This window comes from Ambystoma mexicanum, chromosome 6p (assembly GCF_040938575.1).
Source record: "Ambystoma mexicanum isolate Mex_15411 chromosome 6p, UKY_AmexF1_1, whole genome shotgun sequence".
Taxonomy (NCBI): domain Eukaryota; kingdom Metazoa; phylum Chordata; class Amphibia; order Caudata; family Ambystomatidae; genus Ambystoma; species Ambystoma mexicanum.
In genome coordinates this window covers 513,492,402-513,510,376 of record NC_090935.1, presented here as the reverse complement: position 1 = coordinate 513,510,376, position 17,975 = coordinate 513,492,402, and the positions used below count along the sequence as shown (strand labels likewise).

General features: G+C 46.2%; 1 protein-coding gene across 2 annotated transcripts in view; it reads left to right on the top strand.

Annotated features, from left to right (window-relative positions):
• Window positions 1-17,975, top strand: part of DEPDC1B (DEP domain containing 1B) — a 479,942-nt gene that overhangs the window by 245,865 nt on the left and 216,102 nt on the right. For both annotated transcript variants that reach the window (XM_069627327.1, XM_069627326.1), the window contains exon 6: window positions 5,823-5,870. In XM_069627327.1, coding sequence (XP_069483428.1) covers window positions 5,823-5,870 — 48 coding nt within the window. The remainder of the gene's footprint in view (window positions 1-5,822; window positions 5,871-17,975) is intronic.

Genomic DNA, 17,975 nt, shown 5'->3' with positions numbered 1-17,975 from the left:
CTAGACAACATGTTTCAGATTCAAACAAATAGGTTTTATAAACTCAAATGTCCGGATGGTGGACTTGCCTAACTTGCCCTATCCTAAGGTGGGGTTTCGCTATATATATAGAAACTAAGGAAAGTCTGAGTCAGAAGGTTCATCCGAATTCTGTCCGTGTCCAAAACCTATACTTGCCCTCACATCTAAAGATTAACAATGTGTAGAGATGTTAAAATGTTAATGATGAAAGAAAGTGTTCAAAATAATGTTCTGAGCTCTTTCTAGCTCCTGGCTTAATCTTCAGCTCCCCTTCCCCAAGTTCAAGAAAGTTCTATCAACGTCTCAGTATTTCAAGCAGTTCCACAAGACCTCAGGGTTCCCTTCCCCAAGATCAAGACAGTTCCATGACACCTTGGAGTTCCCTTTTCCAAGTTCAAACGGGCACCTTGTACTTGTTTTCAATCTCTTAAATTCAAGATTAGTTCCAGATCAACTTTATACTGCTTTGGTTTTCTTACCAGTTCATCAGGTTGCTTTCCCTTGGTTTGTTTCAGCAACCTACTGGCTCTTCACAGTTGGGGCTCCTTGGTCTAGGCGCAATTGTCAGACCGCATGTTCCACCCACTACAGGTTGCAAAACCAGGAGCCCTAGGCTGTCTGGCCCACATAGGTTCTTCAGTGTTTGTGTCTGTATCAGGATTCACGCTTACCCTTTTTCTTCTCACAGTTGGAGCTCCCTGGTCTAGAGGCAGTTGTCAGAATGCACGGTCCACCCACTACAGGTCGGGCAACCAGGAACCCTAGGTTCTCCTTGTTAGCCTCTTGGCTAACAGTGTTGCAACTCCCGTACCAGTCTTTGGCCTTTTCACATTGTATTCTTGCTTACATTTCACTTTATGGTGACATTGTTTCTTTACCACTTTGTTCTTCTGTTCACTTTCAATCCCCCATCTCTGCTTTCTTGCGTACTGCATACAATTTTATATTTGGCTTTCATAAAAAAAATGGGCAGGCTCTGTAGTTCATACGCATTTGTCATAGACTCATCGTTTTGCCCAAAAGCTTTCATTTAGTTGGATATTGAATCTACACAATCTTTCACTCGGCCGCTTGCAGGTTAAATGACTTTTAATATATTCTTCGCTTAGGTTTCTCATATGCATGTATTTCATTCATTCAGCTTCCATTTCGGGTTTTCCTTACAGCTCCAGGCATGCCTCGGCTCAAGTGGCTTTCCTCTGCACTCACTGGTTCTTGGTGACTCCACCGGGTAGCTGTGTACCTTGCTGCCGCCTGCACGTTTTTTTTCATTCGTGAGCCAACTCGGACTTCGGATTGCTCTGCACATGGCTGCCAGCTCTGCTGTTCTTCCGCAGATGCCGTCGGTCACTCACCCTCCTCTCACTATGCGCGCTGCTCCAGCAGTGCACCTTGGACCATTGAAGTCTCCCCAATTGGGTTTCTCTCGTAGCCCCTTGACTCCTGTGCTCCACAGTCCATTGGGGTCTCCTTCTGCCGGCGTCCTGTCTCTCCTGCTCGTCCCATATCGAAGGCCTCCTCACAAACAGGCTTCCCTTCTGGTAAATGTAGAGAGATGTGTTGCAAATTGCTTATAAAGGCCGGTGAAGGGTTAGATTGGTCTTTATAATGAAAACTGGGGATACCGTGTCTCACTTGGCTCTTCTTCTTGGCTCAAACTTCCACTTACGTGACTTTTGCCAAAATCTGAAGATGGCCACCAGGGCTGGAGGTAAGGGAGCCTTTCCAATGATCTGTGGGCAGTATAACCCAAAAGTGACCACATTGGAGCACAAAAGTTACTTGCAATTTCAGTTTAATGTTAAACTGCTTGGTTACTGAGAATTCCCAGCCTAACTACAGGGAATATTCACAGAATGTGAATCTGTGAAAGATTCCAATGCTGGAAAACAGGACATCCAAACTCTGCACTTACCTGACGCAATAGCTGTATTGCTTCCATGCAAAGACAGGGCGGACACCTCGCGGCCAGCCATTGTGGGCACCTTGTTGCAGAAACGGCTGTGGTGATCTAATAAAGAAATGGTTCACAGGAGTGCAATTCAAGTGATTTTAAAAATAAGCTCACACTGTTACCTGCCTTTCTGGTGTAGAAAAGGGGAGGAGAGTTTCCCCTGCACTATTAGCCCTATGGGATCTATTGATACTTTACCATAGTCCTACAAGGGGGGTTGGGGCAGGCTTAAGTTACTACTAAACCAGTAGTTAACCTAATCATAAAGGTGAAACCAGGCACACCATAAATGGTATACTTCCTTCACCTCTTAGAGTAGCACGGGCCAAGGGCAGGCTATACTCACTGGGATGTGAGCCAGCACATAAAGCACTGTGATACCAACATGAATGTCCAATCCAGTTTCTATAAAATACAATTCTTGAATTAAACAAAAAATAATCAACTAATAAATTACTAATTGCCTACCCCTGTAGTGGAAAATACAGAGAATGTACACTTTGGAAGGGACACTGCATTTAAAAACATGGGTCAAACGTGCAGGAATGTCAGTAGAAATGTACAAGTACACTGAGAGATACATTAAAAAGTTAATGAGTCTGGTCCTAATGGCACCAGGGCAATATAAGGCATGCCAGGGGATGAAACAATTCAAATACTTTTCACTCTTGTTCTTTGAGTTCGACAGCATTCATTTGGGAGTCAGGGTAATTCATCACAGGGTTGGTGAGCTGGGTCGAATGTGTGGTTCACAAGCGCCAATGGCACTGCACATTAGGTTTGGGACAGGCAGGCAATGTACGTGTTGGTGTGGCTAACAAGCGGTGCGAGGTAGGAACCATAGAATATATGTTCCTTTGGCCCTGGGTTGCTGCAAGACCCAGCCCAGGGTCCAAAAGGATAAGGTGAGCCCTTATTCTGCCCTTCCTAGCCATGAATATTGCCAGAGCACTTAAGTGCCTGCCTATTCCAATAGGCAAGAGCAGTAGGTACTAATGCCTTTGACCCTTCAGTGAAGATTCTTCACCTGCTTCTTTTTATTTATTTAAATGTATATAGCACGCAAACAGCCCTTGGGCATCGAGGTGCTGTTACATGTGATTAGTTACATGAAGCATCTGAGTGGCCTTTGGAGTGAATACAGATTAGATGCATACATTATAAATTGCAGGTAATAAGAACGTTGTATACAGGTAGCGTATGGTGGTGATTAGGTGAAGAGTAGGGTCTTGACAGCTCTGCAGAAGGCCATGTGTGAGTTTTCGGCTCTTAGGGTAGAGGACTTGACCTTTATGGTAGAGGACTTTGGAGCAGACTGAACTCTTGAGCAGGCTCCAGGTGAATCCTCCCTCAGAAGGTCAAAGGTGATTCTGTGAATTGGAGGGCCTATCCCAATCCGTCCTCTTGACACAAAAGATTGTAGCAGATTGGTTCCCTTCCAGCTGTCTCCAATGAGTCAAATCATGGCTGCTGTGTTCCGAATCATCTGCCTGGTGATGGCCTAACCAGAGTGCTGTGTCTGCAGGAAATGGGGCGGGAGACAGCAAGTTTGGGAGCCCTAGCAAAATCCAAGATGGTGGACCCTTCTGTGGATTGTGGTTCTCAGCTACTCTGAGTCTGTCCCCTCCCTTGGTCTACCTTCCTCAAAAGGACTTCAGCGATTACTACCCTGTTATGTTTTGTAAACTTTTTAAAGAGCACTTTCACCAAAGGTATCTTGGCGCTACGAAGAGAGTGAGGAACCAATAAGGCCATGCAGAGTTAGAATAGCAAGGTCTTCCCAGATTTTCTGAAGGCTAGGTGGTTGGAGATAGCGCTAATCTTGGGAGGCAGGTTGTTCCACAATTGAGCCGCGGCCACAGAGGAAGCCCGTCCTCCAATGTGGGTCCCCTCCTCCTGGCAGGGTATTTGAAGCACTATCCAGTGCGGGCAGTTTGTCTTCCTGGAAGGTCACAACTCTTTCCCAGCGAAGCTGAAGTGAAACTCATCCCTAGGCAGTGAATACACAGGAGCCCTTGACCAGGAAGGTCACAAGTAGCCACGCTGATGATAACTTGACATCTCTTGATTGTGGCTGTATAATGATCCCAGCAGTTAACATTTTAAAACCAGTCATGGCTTAGAATTCTAAATTAATCTGCCACCAGACGTCTGGGCCCATTAAGTGGCATATGTTTTGAACTGGTTATTTACTTTCATGGGATGTCTCGTTTTTGTTTGCAAAAATAAATTGAGAAAATGAATATAACGAGTGGTACACATGCCAGCTAGCAATCCTTTTGAGTACATATTAATGGTGTAGTCATGAATGCTCCCTCCAAACTGACTTCTGCCACTTTTGGTAGCAGATTTGGCAACCCAATTAATGTTATTCACCTTTAGTGAGCAAACCGGTTTGGCTCATTCTAAAACAGGAGCCCCATTGCAGCTGACCATGCTGCTGGCATGCCAGTTCCTCATTCCACGAGCAGGCAGGTAAAAGGGAGGTGGGGCGTCTGGTATATGGATTTTGAGGAGTTCAATAATGAACCCAATGGTCAGCATGCACATCTGTGTACAAATCCAACAGCAGTTTGTAAAACAAAGCGTGTCGTCTAAAAGGCAGTCTCTATTTAGCCGATCTGCCTTTCATGGCAGAATCGATTACTAAAGATCCTAGAATTAGGAGATTCCCCCTTAGCGGATGGAATTCCATTTTCCACATTTTTCCTGGAAAATGTCCAGCATCAAACAAACCTACTGCAGATCTGCTGGGTGTACCAATGAAAGATGTGGGGAAGGCTTCAAAAAGAAACTATTTTCATAACCCATCTGTCTGGGGAGGATAGCTGAGGGGCAACGCGCTCGCCTTGGCAATAAGATGATGCAGAGCAACACAGGCTCGATCCCTGGGTCCGTGCTTAGAAACCTTTGGGTATTAAACGCATTATAAATAACCAATTACAATACACTCTATAGTCCCTTCACGCTTTCTTGCGATGAGGGAATTCTCGTGATGAGGGCATTTTCTGCTTAGCACTATTAATAATTTTGTACCATTTGAATTATTGTGCTGGTTGTCTGGAAGGCAGCCTTTTTCGTAGTTTTAGCTTGGCCCTTGGAGTGAGCTTCATTTGTTTCATCTACCCAAGACATAGGCTGCTCCAGAAGTACTTTGGGGCAAAAAAGGGGACGGAGTGTTGGGGCGGGGGGGCGGGGGGGCGGGGGAGGGTCATGGGATCAGGTGGCGGCAGGGTGAACTGGCTGTCTGGCAGCATGGAACGCAGGCTTTCACCGGTGGCTCAAGCCCACGTTCCTAGCCACCTGATTGGCTAGCACCCCCCCCCCCCCCCCCGCCAGGGTGCCAATGTGCTTACTAGGGGTGCCAATGTGCTTACTAGGGCATTAGGGCTACAGAATATATGTATGGAATGGTAGCTTGGAATGCTGCTGTCTGGTTAGAGTGAGTGTTCTGCGAGTGGTAGTTGGAGGGTAGCTGGCTTGGTGTGTGGATGTGTCTGTGTGTTTACACTTGGACATGTAGTACACAACTAGAGCTGGAATAAAGACACCCACAACTTGCCTGTGGTCTCCAGCGTGGTCTCAAAGAACAATGTAGATCTAACATGAGCGTAGTTCTACTCTGTCCATGTTGAGGATTATCATGCGCATTTCACTTGAGGAAACGGAGCATGTTAAGTTTTGGAAAGAAGTTCTGTTCGACCCTCTTGACCAACCTATCCTTCTGTCTATTTCTAAGGGGCATGGACCTCTGTTGAGCTTTGACCTTTTATCCCGATACTGTTTGGGAGGCGCCAGAAGCTGACCTCGGATACTAATACTAACATGTTTATTTTTCTGTCTGCAGAAGAGCTTCCTCATTGGGTGCTGTCAGCAATGAAGTGCTTGGCAAACTGTAAGTACATGTTGATTTTGTTATGGTTCTATGTAAGGCTCATGGTTGTAGGGTTTATTTTTGGAATCTTTCCAGTTGTATTTTCCAGTTACCTTTACACGTCGTGTATTTTTTATCTCGTTTGTTTTTTTTTAACTATTGACTGCATTTGCTTGTATTTACTCAGATACCCTTAAGGTCAAATAGCTGACACGTGAATGACCCTCCAATATTGTGATTACTCAGGATCGCACACATGGCGGCCCGCTTGCTTATTGGCAGACCGCAGTGCGGATTAAGATGCGCTCTAGAAGGGATAGGCCGTCACTACTGCCTTAACCCAGAGGCATGGAAGCTGATGCGGCAACCCCTCTCGCAAGGCAGCGGCTGTCTGTCATGCGAGAGTCGCACTAAGGGGGAGGAGACCGCACGACTGCATCATCTCCTGGTGTATAGTTTACGAGTGAATCACCTTTTCTCATAGATGGGACGAGCCTTCACGTTTGAGCACTGCAGGGCCCAGTGAGTGCATCCTTCTGAAGACGACTGAGCACCGTTCACGTTATTACAGCGCGTAGAAGCAAGAGTGTGTGTGTTGGGTCAAAAATTCATTTTGACAAATTTTGGTAGCCCATCGTTTCTTTGCAAGCTTTTATTTGTCCAGATTTTTCCCCACGTGAGTTCAACTCATGCTTTTTGAGCTTTTTATTTAGAAGCCCTCAAGTCTACTATTGCAGTTGCACTCCTGGTTTTTAGGAAAGGCTGCACCGTGGCATAGCCATCCTAATTGGGCTACCTTTTGTTGTCCTTCAGTGTTTCATGGCAAGAATGACATCTTTGGCCAGTTACTTAGGGGAGTTCTGAGTCAGAGCTCAGTCTTGCCTGACTGAATGGAATCTAGTTCTACCTGGGTGAGAGCTTGCTAGACAATTCAATGCATGTCCCTTAGTTTTTGCCTTCAAAACAAGTGAGACAGCACCCACTGATTGGGAGCCTGCCAAATGTGTTGAAGATCCACTTTCCCTCCCTAAATACCTCCTGACCAGCGTCCTTCAGTCCTCTGGCTCCAACTCTCTGCAGGTCAAACTTTTCTCCAAGCAGAAAGTGGGAGGTAGATCCATTTCCTCGGCTGGCTACTCCCTCTGGAACGGCCTAACCTACCCTCCCCCTTCAGTCTTGAGCCGGATCTTCTTAAATTCCGTAAACTTCTCAAGACTTTCCTCTTCCCCTCTTCTTTGCCTCTCCCCCTCCCTTGTTAACTCTCCATCTGCCGCTGTGACTGGGGCCTGGTCCCTTCAGAGTCGTACAGGGGCCAGACCACCCCCTACCATTCCCCCCCCCCTCCCAGCATCCTTTGCCAGCACTTTCTCTCTGACTCTCTGACTTTCTTCCCGGGACTATCCCAACCTGGCCCCCACGCCCCGCACTCATCCTCCACTCTCTCCCTCTTCCCCTCCTTCCTTCCCTCTACCCTGGCACTTGCAGCCTTGGCCTGCCCAGCCCTTGCCCGCCTCCACCCTTAGGGTTACTCAAATCCTGCACTTCTCCCTATACACACCCTCGTATCCCCCCCCCCAACACCACCCAGGCCCCTTGCACTTACCACTTTGTCATGCACTTCACAGTAGGATTGTCACAAGGCAAACGCAACCATTTTGTTATTTGTGTTTACATTTTGATTCCCCTGCCCCTCTACTCCTCCATCTTGTCTTATTACGCCTGGAAACACGTGTGTGTATAGGCGCCATACAAAAGTGCAAAAAATAAGATGCCAGGGTTATGATTAGAGGGCTGGTGCCACTGCAGTGATTTTTGGAAACCCCTAATGGTTAAGAGGAATTTACAGAATTTACAGAACCTACTTCACTGGCTCCCAGTGGCTGCGAGGATTAAGTTCAAAACCCTCTGCATTGTCCACAAGGCCTTCTGGGGCCTGGGGCCACAATACCTTCAACTCTCTCTTCCTAAATATCTGCCTTCACGAGCCCTTCGCTCATCCGTCTCCAACTCCCTCATGGTCAGCCGCTTCTCGAAGCAACGAGCTGGGGGTAGATCTCTCTCCGCAGCAGGGGCCTCCCTCTGGAACAGCCTTCCTGCCTCCCTGAAACTTGAGGAGAACCATCTCCGGTTCCGGAAGCACCTCAAAACCTTCCTCTTCGCTTCTGCCTTCTCTCTCCCTCTCCCCTGCTAAACCTGCTAAACTCCCCACTGAAGTTTGCACTAAACCTGCATCTGGGCCACTCTGTGACCTCGGTCCAGGGCCCAGCCACTCTCCACTTGCACTGCCTCCCTGGCTCCCCCTGCACTGTGGGACTGTCACTGCATCCCTACAGCCCCCTTCCCAGCACTTGCTCTGCACTTACCTCGCACTTGCCACCAGCTGGCCCTTTTATTATTATTTATTATTTTATTACGCTACTTACCTTGTACTGCACTTTCCCCCCCACCTCCTCCCCCTGCACTTTCTCCTTTTCCCCTTACCTCTGCACTTGCGCGATCTGAATGACACCTGGCCTAGTAGGATCGTTTGTCTGTCTTCCCCTCGTTTCCCCCCCTCCCTGCCTCGTCGCGCCTTGAAACACTTGTGTATAGGCGCGTTACAAATACCATATCATATCATATCATATCATATCATACTCTGGTGAGGGGAAGTGAGAAGGTGCAAACAGTTTCACACTAACCTTTCGCTAATCGCTCAATAGCGGAGTTTGAGCAGTCGTCCTTGGACTCGGCAGGAGGGAGGCTTGGTGAGCTGTACAGTTATGAGCCACGTCTGTTAAGGAATAGTGCCCCAAACAGGCAAATACAAACATGTTCTTTGTTGAACATAAGCAAACATCAAGTTGAACACACTCCTGGTAACTGAAAACGCCATAAAACATATATAAAACCAGAGTTGAGTTCCCAAACACTTTAGGATGGAACAGGCCTAGAAAAGCAACCTGTAAATGGCTAAAGTGGTAGGGGGAGAAATCAGGCTGAGTAGTTTCACAACTCCAAAAATGGTTCGAATACCTTAACATATAAGAAAGTTGCTTAGGAAGAGCAACCCCTCAATTTCCAGAGTTCAGTTGTTACATGCAGGTGGGTAGTGTAAACCATCGCTCTAGAAAGTCAAAGTTAAACATCCAGATTTGAAGAGGGTTGATTAACATTTTAGGATCAGGGGTGGCTGGGGGCTGGTAGGTCACCTGACCCGAGCTCCACCGTCCAGAGTTTGGTAAGGTAGCTACTTTTCAATTGAGGGCTTTAGGCCCAATGGAAAGGGGTGCGCAAATAGATGTCAGCGATCCTGACTCACTTGTGATGTCCGATATCACAGGACTTTAGTTGTGGGGACAATATGGCTTGCTGTGGATAAAGTAGCTGAAGTTTCAGATGCTGGGGGTTTAAGGCTACCTTCAACTGTTGTCAGGCCCTTGCAGAGATCCCTGGCCAGTGTGAAGACTTTGCTGGATTTTGGTTCAAGCAGCACAGAGGACCTCTCGGGAGCAGCAGGCTGGATTGGGACCCAGGACTGTGTCGACAGGCTCTCAGCAGTGCAGTCCGACTGTGTGTGCTAGCTTGCCCTTTCTCGTGGTGAGATGACACCAGCAGGTTGGTGAGGCCCCAGCATGGCTCGGAGAATACCTTCAAAGTGTTCGAAAGTCCTGTGGTTTTAGTGTCCAGTGTCTTTAGATCTATATTCCGTACTTGGGTACTGTTAGTGATTCCTTTAAGCTCACCAGGCTCTCTGAGGGATGGTAGTAGCCTAGCAGTTCAGCCCTAATTCTCGGGGTGGAGCGAGGTTAGCGGGTACTGTATATACGTCTCCAAAAAGATGGCGAGCTGATGTTGAACACAGTTTGCCCAAAAATCTACCGAATTATTTTTGCAATCATTAATCGAACACCATTGCAGCATCCAATGCAACCTAGTGGCAGAATCTAAGTGGATTGAATATCTTTCACACCATTTTGAGAATCCTTATACTAAAACCTAAGTGTGTAGACGCCCATTGGCTGTTGAATTTTGATGAACATGAAATAGCGCAACTCATAACCAAAACATCTTTGTCTAGAGCGGCCGGCTCAAATGGGCTGACATACCATGTTCTAAAAAATAATGTGGATCTTTGGTCCAGGCTACTAAATTGGCTCTTTAAGGACATCCAGAGAAGGAAAGTGTCCCCCCCCCCCCCTTCCTGCAGAACCGCTATAAATATCCCATTTTTCAAGAGGGGCTGGGGCGGATTGGGTGAATCCGTCAAATTATCGCCCCATCGCCCTACTTAATATCAAGAATAAACTATTTATGAAGTTGCTGCTAAAAGAACTGGAAAGCTGGCCTGAAGATGCACACATCTTGTCCAAACTCCAGACATGCTTTAGGAGAGGTCTCTCCACTGTGCTTAATGGGTTAGATCTGAATGTTATCAGCAAGAAAGCCAGGGGAAAGGGTTATTCCCCATTGTATTTGGCTTGGATAGACCTCTCCAAAGCATTTGATCAGGTAAATAGAGATCGCCTATGGAATGGAATAAGTTATCAAGATGAGGGGTTCCGGAGCACATCCTGGCAATACTAGTAGAGCTACATTGAGACACCCCAATAATAGTGAGACTAGACAAACAAGGCCACATGTCAGATTTTATTAAGGTAGAAAGAGGCATTAGAAAAGGTTGTATGGGCGCCCCTCCTTTTTTTAACCTTTACTTGGCAGACATGGGAACATCATTTGAGTCATCAGCATTGGCCAGCCCAAAAATGAATGACAGTAAAATATATTGGTTGGCCTATGCTGATGATTTTGTCTTACTAGACAAAACAGCAGTGGGGTTTCAATGCCTATTGGACAAACTGGGCGATTGTGCTAAGCTTAACAGACTTTCCATCAACCCAGGGAAATCAAAAGTAGTGGTGTTCAGACAAGCAAGGAGGAGGGTGCACTATTTGTAATGGTCATTGGATGGTCAAATAATACCAAGAGTGGAGGAAGTTGTTTACCTGGGCTATATAGTGTACACATCACCATCAATTGGGAAAGTGGAAATGGATGTAGATGGAAAAATCATGCAAATGAAAAAAAGTCTCTGCTAAATATTGCAAATTTTCATTAATCGCCTTAATAAATATTAATTATTTAAATATTATGTGGCCTTGGTAATCCCAGTGATCTTGTACGGGTTAGAGGCTATACACCCTTACTCTGGAAGACAAACTGGCAAACTGGCAAAAATTGGAGGGATTAATTTGGAAGAGGGTCCTTGGTCTTCCACAAGGTCCCTGTTTAAGATATGAATTGGAGTTGAAACCTTTGGGATCCTTAGCAGATTGGAAGCTGGTTTCTCTCTTTCGGTTGATCAAGAATTCACGACCGCATACATTAAATGCAGACATTAAAGACCATCTTGAACACTCCAAATCAATTATAATAACTGATCAGGATTCGAGGGTGAGTGAGATTCTCTTGAGAGCAGACACAGATTTCGAGACACTGGTTGCTAATCCCTTAAACTAAAAAAACACTAGAATGGATGCAGTGAATTAAAACAATCAAAGCCATGCGTGGTGCTTGTTAGGCAGAATTCTCATTCTATGGCTACATTCCCTTACCTATAGAGTCCCCCAGCAGCTTTGCTGGATTTGAAGGGTTTGTTTCTTTTTTCCTGCTAAGAGTGAGACTCTTTTTTCCCCACTCTTAGGCACTTTTGCTATGTGTGTTCTAGGCTATTTTTGTGTTTAATGCCTATGGGATTTTCTCTCCCCCATAGGAACCATCTTTATTCACATGTTACACAGCACCCTCAGTGCAGTGACACAGGAGTGTCGTAGCGACCCCAAAACAAAGACTCCATACCATGGGACAGACTACTGTCTCACAGGGCATGTAAAGTCCCCATTGACTTTACTAGTCAAATCTTATGAACTTAACCAGTACAACCCATCTTACTATGGATGTACTGGAAATGGTTAATAGTTTTTCCCTTAGGTTCATTTTCGAGGGGGTACCGTTAAGTCCCTCAAGTTTCTGGCTGGTGGCAGTGGTTACTACCATAAATATTCGACCGCATATATTTTCCTATGGGATATTACCATTGTTCGAGGCTGCCACTTTTTCTGACAGCCTCTTAACGTACCGCCGGTTTATTTTATGATTAACTTTACTCCGGTAGGTTTTATTTGCCAGAACTTTAATATAAATTCTTTCTCGTGTCTTACTCTAAACTCCTAACCCAGGTCGGGGATCCTTTGTTTGTCTTTTTGGCGGGCTTCTGCCAAGAAGCCCTCCTTTCGGTGCCACGGAGTCTGGGGTGGGTCCATTGTGTGGGAGGGGGAGTAGGCCCCCTGGACAGGGTTGCCTCTGCAACCCATGTCGCACTCTATCCTGATAGGCTGGAGGGTCTCCCAACAAGATGGCCACTCCACTGTGTGAGTGACAGCTAGGCTGTATGAATGGGGTTCTTTTTGCATAAAAGCAGGGTCTTGAGGACTGGAAGGGCAAGACATCGCCACTGGAACTAAGGAACTGAAGGGGAGAGAAGCCACTGACACCTTCAGCACTTGCACCACCAGTGAAGCCCTGCTGCAGCGTCTCACCACTTTTCTTCCACACGACGAGAGGAGATCTTCTTCGCAAGAGCCTTCTTCCCTTGAGCTGGTGGGACCAACCAGTTCACCAATCGCTTCCTCAGACCTGCCTTGGTCGAATTGCCAGTGCCCAGCACTTGGAGGCCGGATAGCCAGGCAGCCATCGACCCGGATCGCGATTTTAAAGGAGCGTACCTTTTTTTGGTTGGGCAGCACCGTGGCTGGTTTCATCCCTGGGTAGTGCAGTAACTCGAATCTTCCTCCACGGGAGCCTCTCTTCCTCTCCTGGATCCCCCGAACTGCAGGAACTACCAGGAACAACTGCCACCGCAGGGGCCACTTCTTCATTCACAAAGGTACTTTGTTCCGCCAGGCCTCCCTTTCTGCGCGGTAGCCCTAAAGGTGTTTTAAATCCTTTAGCTACTTGTTGGGTTGGCCCCCCTTTCGTCTAACATTGTCTTTCGTCTTGCATCTACCTTTTCAATATTCGTTAACCAAAGACTTGACTGCAGCTACAAGAACATTTTTGCTCCTAAGCTCTTGGTCCTGTACCACTGACTCTGGCTCAGGCCCATTGACTCTGGCTGATTTGTTAGATCTGCTCTCGCTAGATTGATTCTCAATGAGAAATGTGTTGATGCACCTGAATCTTCTAAACACCTCTTCCTTCCTACTGTTTTAACTTGTGAAGTGCCATTTTGCTCAGTTTTCAATTACTTATCTTTCTGCTAAAGTATTACTGTGCATTACTTGTTCACAAAACTTCAGGGAAGTGTTGCTAGGGGGTGTCTGAAGATATTTCGGTTTAACTTGTACTTTCCCTCCCTTTCGCTAAATTGCTAGAGTGCCATTTGTAGTTTGTTTTCTCTGTGCTGTTTTTTGCTCAGTTTTCACTCTACCGCAAACTTGTCTACCATTTTGGAGTTGTATATACTTTCCTTGACTAACCTTAACTTGTTTTATCAACTGTGATTTAGGTGTTGAACTAGATGTGTATAAAATAAATATATATATTCTCTTTTTGATACAAAGCTGTGGTCAGTGTTTCGTTGTGCCATAGTACTGTGATACCTATTGTGTAAACCCTGAATACTGCTCATCTCCCTCTTGAGATAAGTATGACTGCTTAGCCACAGCTACCAACTAAATCTTTGTGGTACGGACTGATACCAAAGGGGATTTTTTCTTGCTCATACCTGTAGTCTTAATCTTCTGTAGTGCTCCCTAAGGGAACTGCATAGGATTCTGCTTAACAGTGCTGCCCTGGCAAATTCGTTCTCGGGGCTAGACAAGAAGTTGGGGGAGTGTTCCAAGATATCTTGAGAAAGTCCCTGATTGGAGAGCTAGACAACATTTCCTTAGGATTCGTTTGAATTTTGTGCACACTGGAGAGGGGCTCTCCAAATTGGGGGGGGAGGGGGAGTGGGGAGTGGGAGGTCGCTCAAAAATTGTGTGCAATATGTGAGAAAACTGAGAAGCAGACATTAAAACCTCTGGAGTGGAGCGTTATTCTCCTTTTTAAGACAGTAATTTTAAGTAATGTATATTGTGTTTTATCTCTGTGATTTTACTTTACATTTTTCCTTTTTCCTTTGGCGTAATTTAAAATGTTTAATGAAGCTGAAGTAATTAATTTGGAATGGAATTCATTTTTGTCATTGTTTTGTAACAATATACAAATAAGAAAATACATACTTTTAATTCATACCCAATGATTGAATGTTTGTATTTGTTTATATAGCGCTTTCATCCAAAGTGCTTACATTACAATAGAATACAAAGAACATTATAACATAACAAATAATGTACAATGAATCTAACCAATAAAAACAGTAAGAGCAATTCATCAGTGAGGGAAGGGGAGAGGAGGGGAACGGGGGAGTGGGTGAACAGAAGGGATATAAGGGTGAAGTGAGTGAGGATAAGGGGGAGGGAGGAGAGGATCATAGGGAGGATTTGAGGGAAGGGGAGAGGATGAGGGGTGGGGAAGGTTTCAAGGCGGGAAATGGAGGAGGAGAGATTTCAGGGAACTGCGAAAGGAGGAAAAGGTGGGTGTGGAGCAGATCGAGAGAGGTAAGGAGTTCCAGTGGAGGGGGGGGCTAGGAGCTGAAAGGAGCGGAAGCGGGAGGAGGCACATGGGGAATGGGAAACCGAGAGAAGGACGTGGTCAGCTGAATGGAGGGAGTGGGAGGGATTATAGCAAGAGAGGAGAAATAAGGGGGAGCCAGGTCATGGAGAGATTTAAAGACTAGACAGAGGAAATTAAATTTAAGTTGGGAGTGAAAGGGAAGCCAGCCAAGAGAGGAGAGCGAAGAGGAAATGGAGTCATGCGGGGCAAGGAGACCGACGGATAGCTGGGTGGTAGATAGATATGAAGGGAGCAAGATGAGAGGTAGGTAGTCCAAAGAGTAGGGAGGAGCAGTAGAAGAGGCGAGAGAAGATAAGGGAGGAGATTAGACGTTTTGTTGCGTGGAAGGTGAGAGGAGCAGACCTTGTGAATATTGAAGAGGTGGTTGCGAGAGGTAAGAGAAATATGATGGGCAAAGGAGAGGAAATAGTCCAAGTGAATGCCTAGATTGCAAGCATGGGCAGAGATAGGAAGATTTGAGGGGGGAAAGTGAATGAAATGTGGAGGAGAGGGAGGGGGAAGAGTATTGGAGGGAAAGAACAGGACTTCAGTCTTATCAGTATTGAGAGAAAGAAAACGGGATGACATCCAGTTTTTAATGGCAGTAAGACCAGAAGAGTTTAAGGTGGAGATCAGAGGAGAAGGAAGAGAAAGAGAGGAAGAGTTGGGTGTCATCAGCATATAAATGGTGAGAGATACCGAATGAAGAGATAATGGGGGCAAGGAGAGAGGTGCAGAGAGAGGATAGGAAAGGGCCAAGAACCGAACCTTGGGGTACACCGTATTACAAGGAGAGGGGAGGCGAGGAACGGCCACCCCAGGAGACAGTGAATGAGCGGGAGGAGAGGTAAGAGGAGAGCCAGTTAAGAACAGAGCCTTTGAAACCAAAGGAAGACAGAGTATTGAGAAGTAGGGGGGTGATCAACATTATTAAAAGCAGCAGATAGGTCATGGAGGATAGGGACAGAGGATTGCTAAGAGTATCGAGCGGAAAGAAGGGAGTTAAGGATATAAGTGAGGGCAGTTTCGGGAGAGTGTTTAGGTCTGAAACCAGATTGAGAGGGGGGTAGGAGAGAAAGATTGGTGACAAAGGCTGAGAGCTGGGAATAAGCAAGGCGTTCAATTAGTTTAGAGAGGAATGGGAGAAGAGATTGGACAGAAGTTAGAGGTAAGAAGGGGATCAGCAGAAGGTTTCTTCAGGATAGGGATGATAGTGGCATGCTTAAATGCAGAGGGGAAGGTGGCTGAGGAAAGGCAGGAGTTGAAGAAGGAAGTTAAGTAAGGAATAAGAAGAGAGTAGATCTTGGGGATAAAAAGGGAGGGGAGAGTCAGAAGGGGCAGACGTAGGATGGGCTTTGGACAGGAGAAGGGAGACGTCAGAATGGGAGACAGGCGAAAAGTCAGACATGCATAATGAGGGGGAATAGGGAGGGGGAAGGGGGCGAGTAGGAAGAGCAGTACATTTTTTGACGAAGAGAAAGAATCTTGGAGGAGAAGTAGTTCGCAAAGTCAGAAGGAGAAAGGGTAGAAGAGGCTGAAGGGTCAGGAGTAGGTGGGGAGAGAAGACGAGAGAGGGTTTGGAAAATGCAGCGAGGGTGAGGGGCTTGAGTGTGGATGAGGTTGGAGTAATATGAACGTTTAGCAGAGGCAAGGCATGAGTCATTAAGAGAATGGTAAGAGAAATATGAGGTTTGGTTGGATGGTGATGGAAATTTGAGCCAGAGTCGTGCACACACACACACACTCAGTCGTTCACACACTTTTAGATCTTTATACAAGAAAAGGCAAAGAGATCCATAATTACTTTTGTGAAACAAAAGATGAGACAATTTATCAGGTCAGTCAGTATTTCAATTAAAGTTGTGTAGAGTTCCATGATTAGAAATTAAGATTAGAAGAACATGAGGGAAATCCAGCTCCTGGGTGTTGGGCATCACCCAGTAGGCAGAGGCTTTTACTGGGGAGCCTGGGGTGAGTGGACAGCGCACCACAATTGAAGTTACGTACGCAAGACTAACTTCAACAACTTTCCCATTATGCATCATCATTCAATATGTTTATACTAGTGTGAAAGTCTGTGTATGCAGGCCAAAGTGAGTAAAGGAAGACATTTTCAGAGTGTTAATATATTTAAGCAATGTGCCTTGAGCGGCGGGGGCATTACATAGTCAGGTAATGCCCCGGGGCCCATAGTTATAGGCTCGAGCGAAGCGAGCGCCTTAATCCGAGGGATTCCTGGCTGGTTAATGCCCCGGCGAGGGCCAATCAGAATGGTTCTTTCATTCTGATTCTCCCTCGCCGGGTACTAATATGTGGTATATTTTATTGTTATTCATTGTAATCCATGTTGATAGAAAATCAAGAAAATGTTAGGTCTTCATTAACGGAGTAAGACCGCTATCGTATAGATACCTTAAGGAAACAGCATCTCTAGGGTTCTATGTGAAAAAACCTCTTTCTAAAAGTCTCAGGAGAAAGACAGATTTCTAATGAGCAATTTCCTTTTGCTCGCACACCCAGCATGAGGCAGCGTTTGGTTGCATTTCTTTGGGCGGTCGCAGATAGGAATGCATCCTGCAAGGCCATGCGACTGCGCCAGGCTCCTCTCAGCATGTTAATCACAGCCAGGCCAACAGCAGACCTCTAACCCCCACCCATCCCACCAGGAGTCATGACGCCCACCACTGACCCTGCCCAATACCCCCCCCCCCCCGTATTCCACGATAGTGAGTTACCCCAGCCCACCAGCGATAAAACCAATGGTCATTAAAGTTCTGAACATGCATGACAATTTCACCTCTTCTATGAATACACCTTTTGTAGTACGAAGTACAGGGAGGGATACATTCTAGATCAAAACGAGGGTGGAAGCCTTAGGTGCGAGGAGTGTGATATAGACAGAGCACAGAAATTGTGGATCAGCATAGTTGTATTCCTTACTCCCCGAGGTATCCAGGTGACTTCTCCGGAAGGGCCGCACCCACCTACAGTGACCAGCCCCAAAACGCGTATTCCCCAGGGGCCGTGCAGGAGCCATCTTGGCAGGATCCTGCCTGCTCTTTGGAGCAGGGTGCGGCCCCAAGGAGAGGTGCAGGCTGGTGTTGGAACCCTGTGTACGGGGGAGTTCGGGTAAACACAGGCATGCGAGTATGGCCTGTAAGGGATAATGAAGTGAGGTTGGAAGGATGGAACAGTCTGAACATGCAGCGACTGAAATTGGGAGTGTGGCATGCCTGTGGCATGTTAGTTCTTTGTTTCTTTAATACATTTTTTAAGGATAAGGAGGAAAAGGAAAACTGAAGAGAGAATCTCCCCGAGTGAGGAGAAAGGTGGCGCTACAACTATTATTTAAACAATACTTGAAAAGAGGAAATACATAGGAACTCTGTATAAGTCGAGAGCTCGGGAATAGTAGTGGTTGTTGTTTTA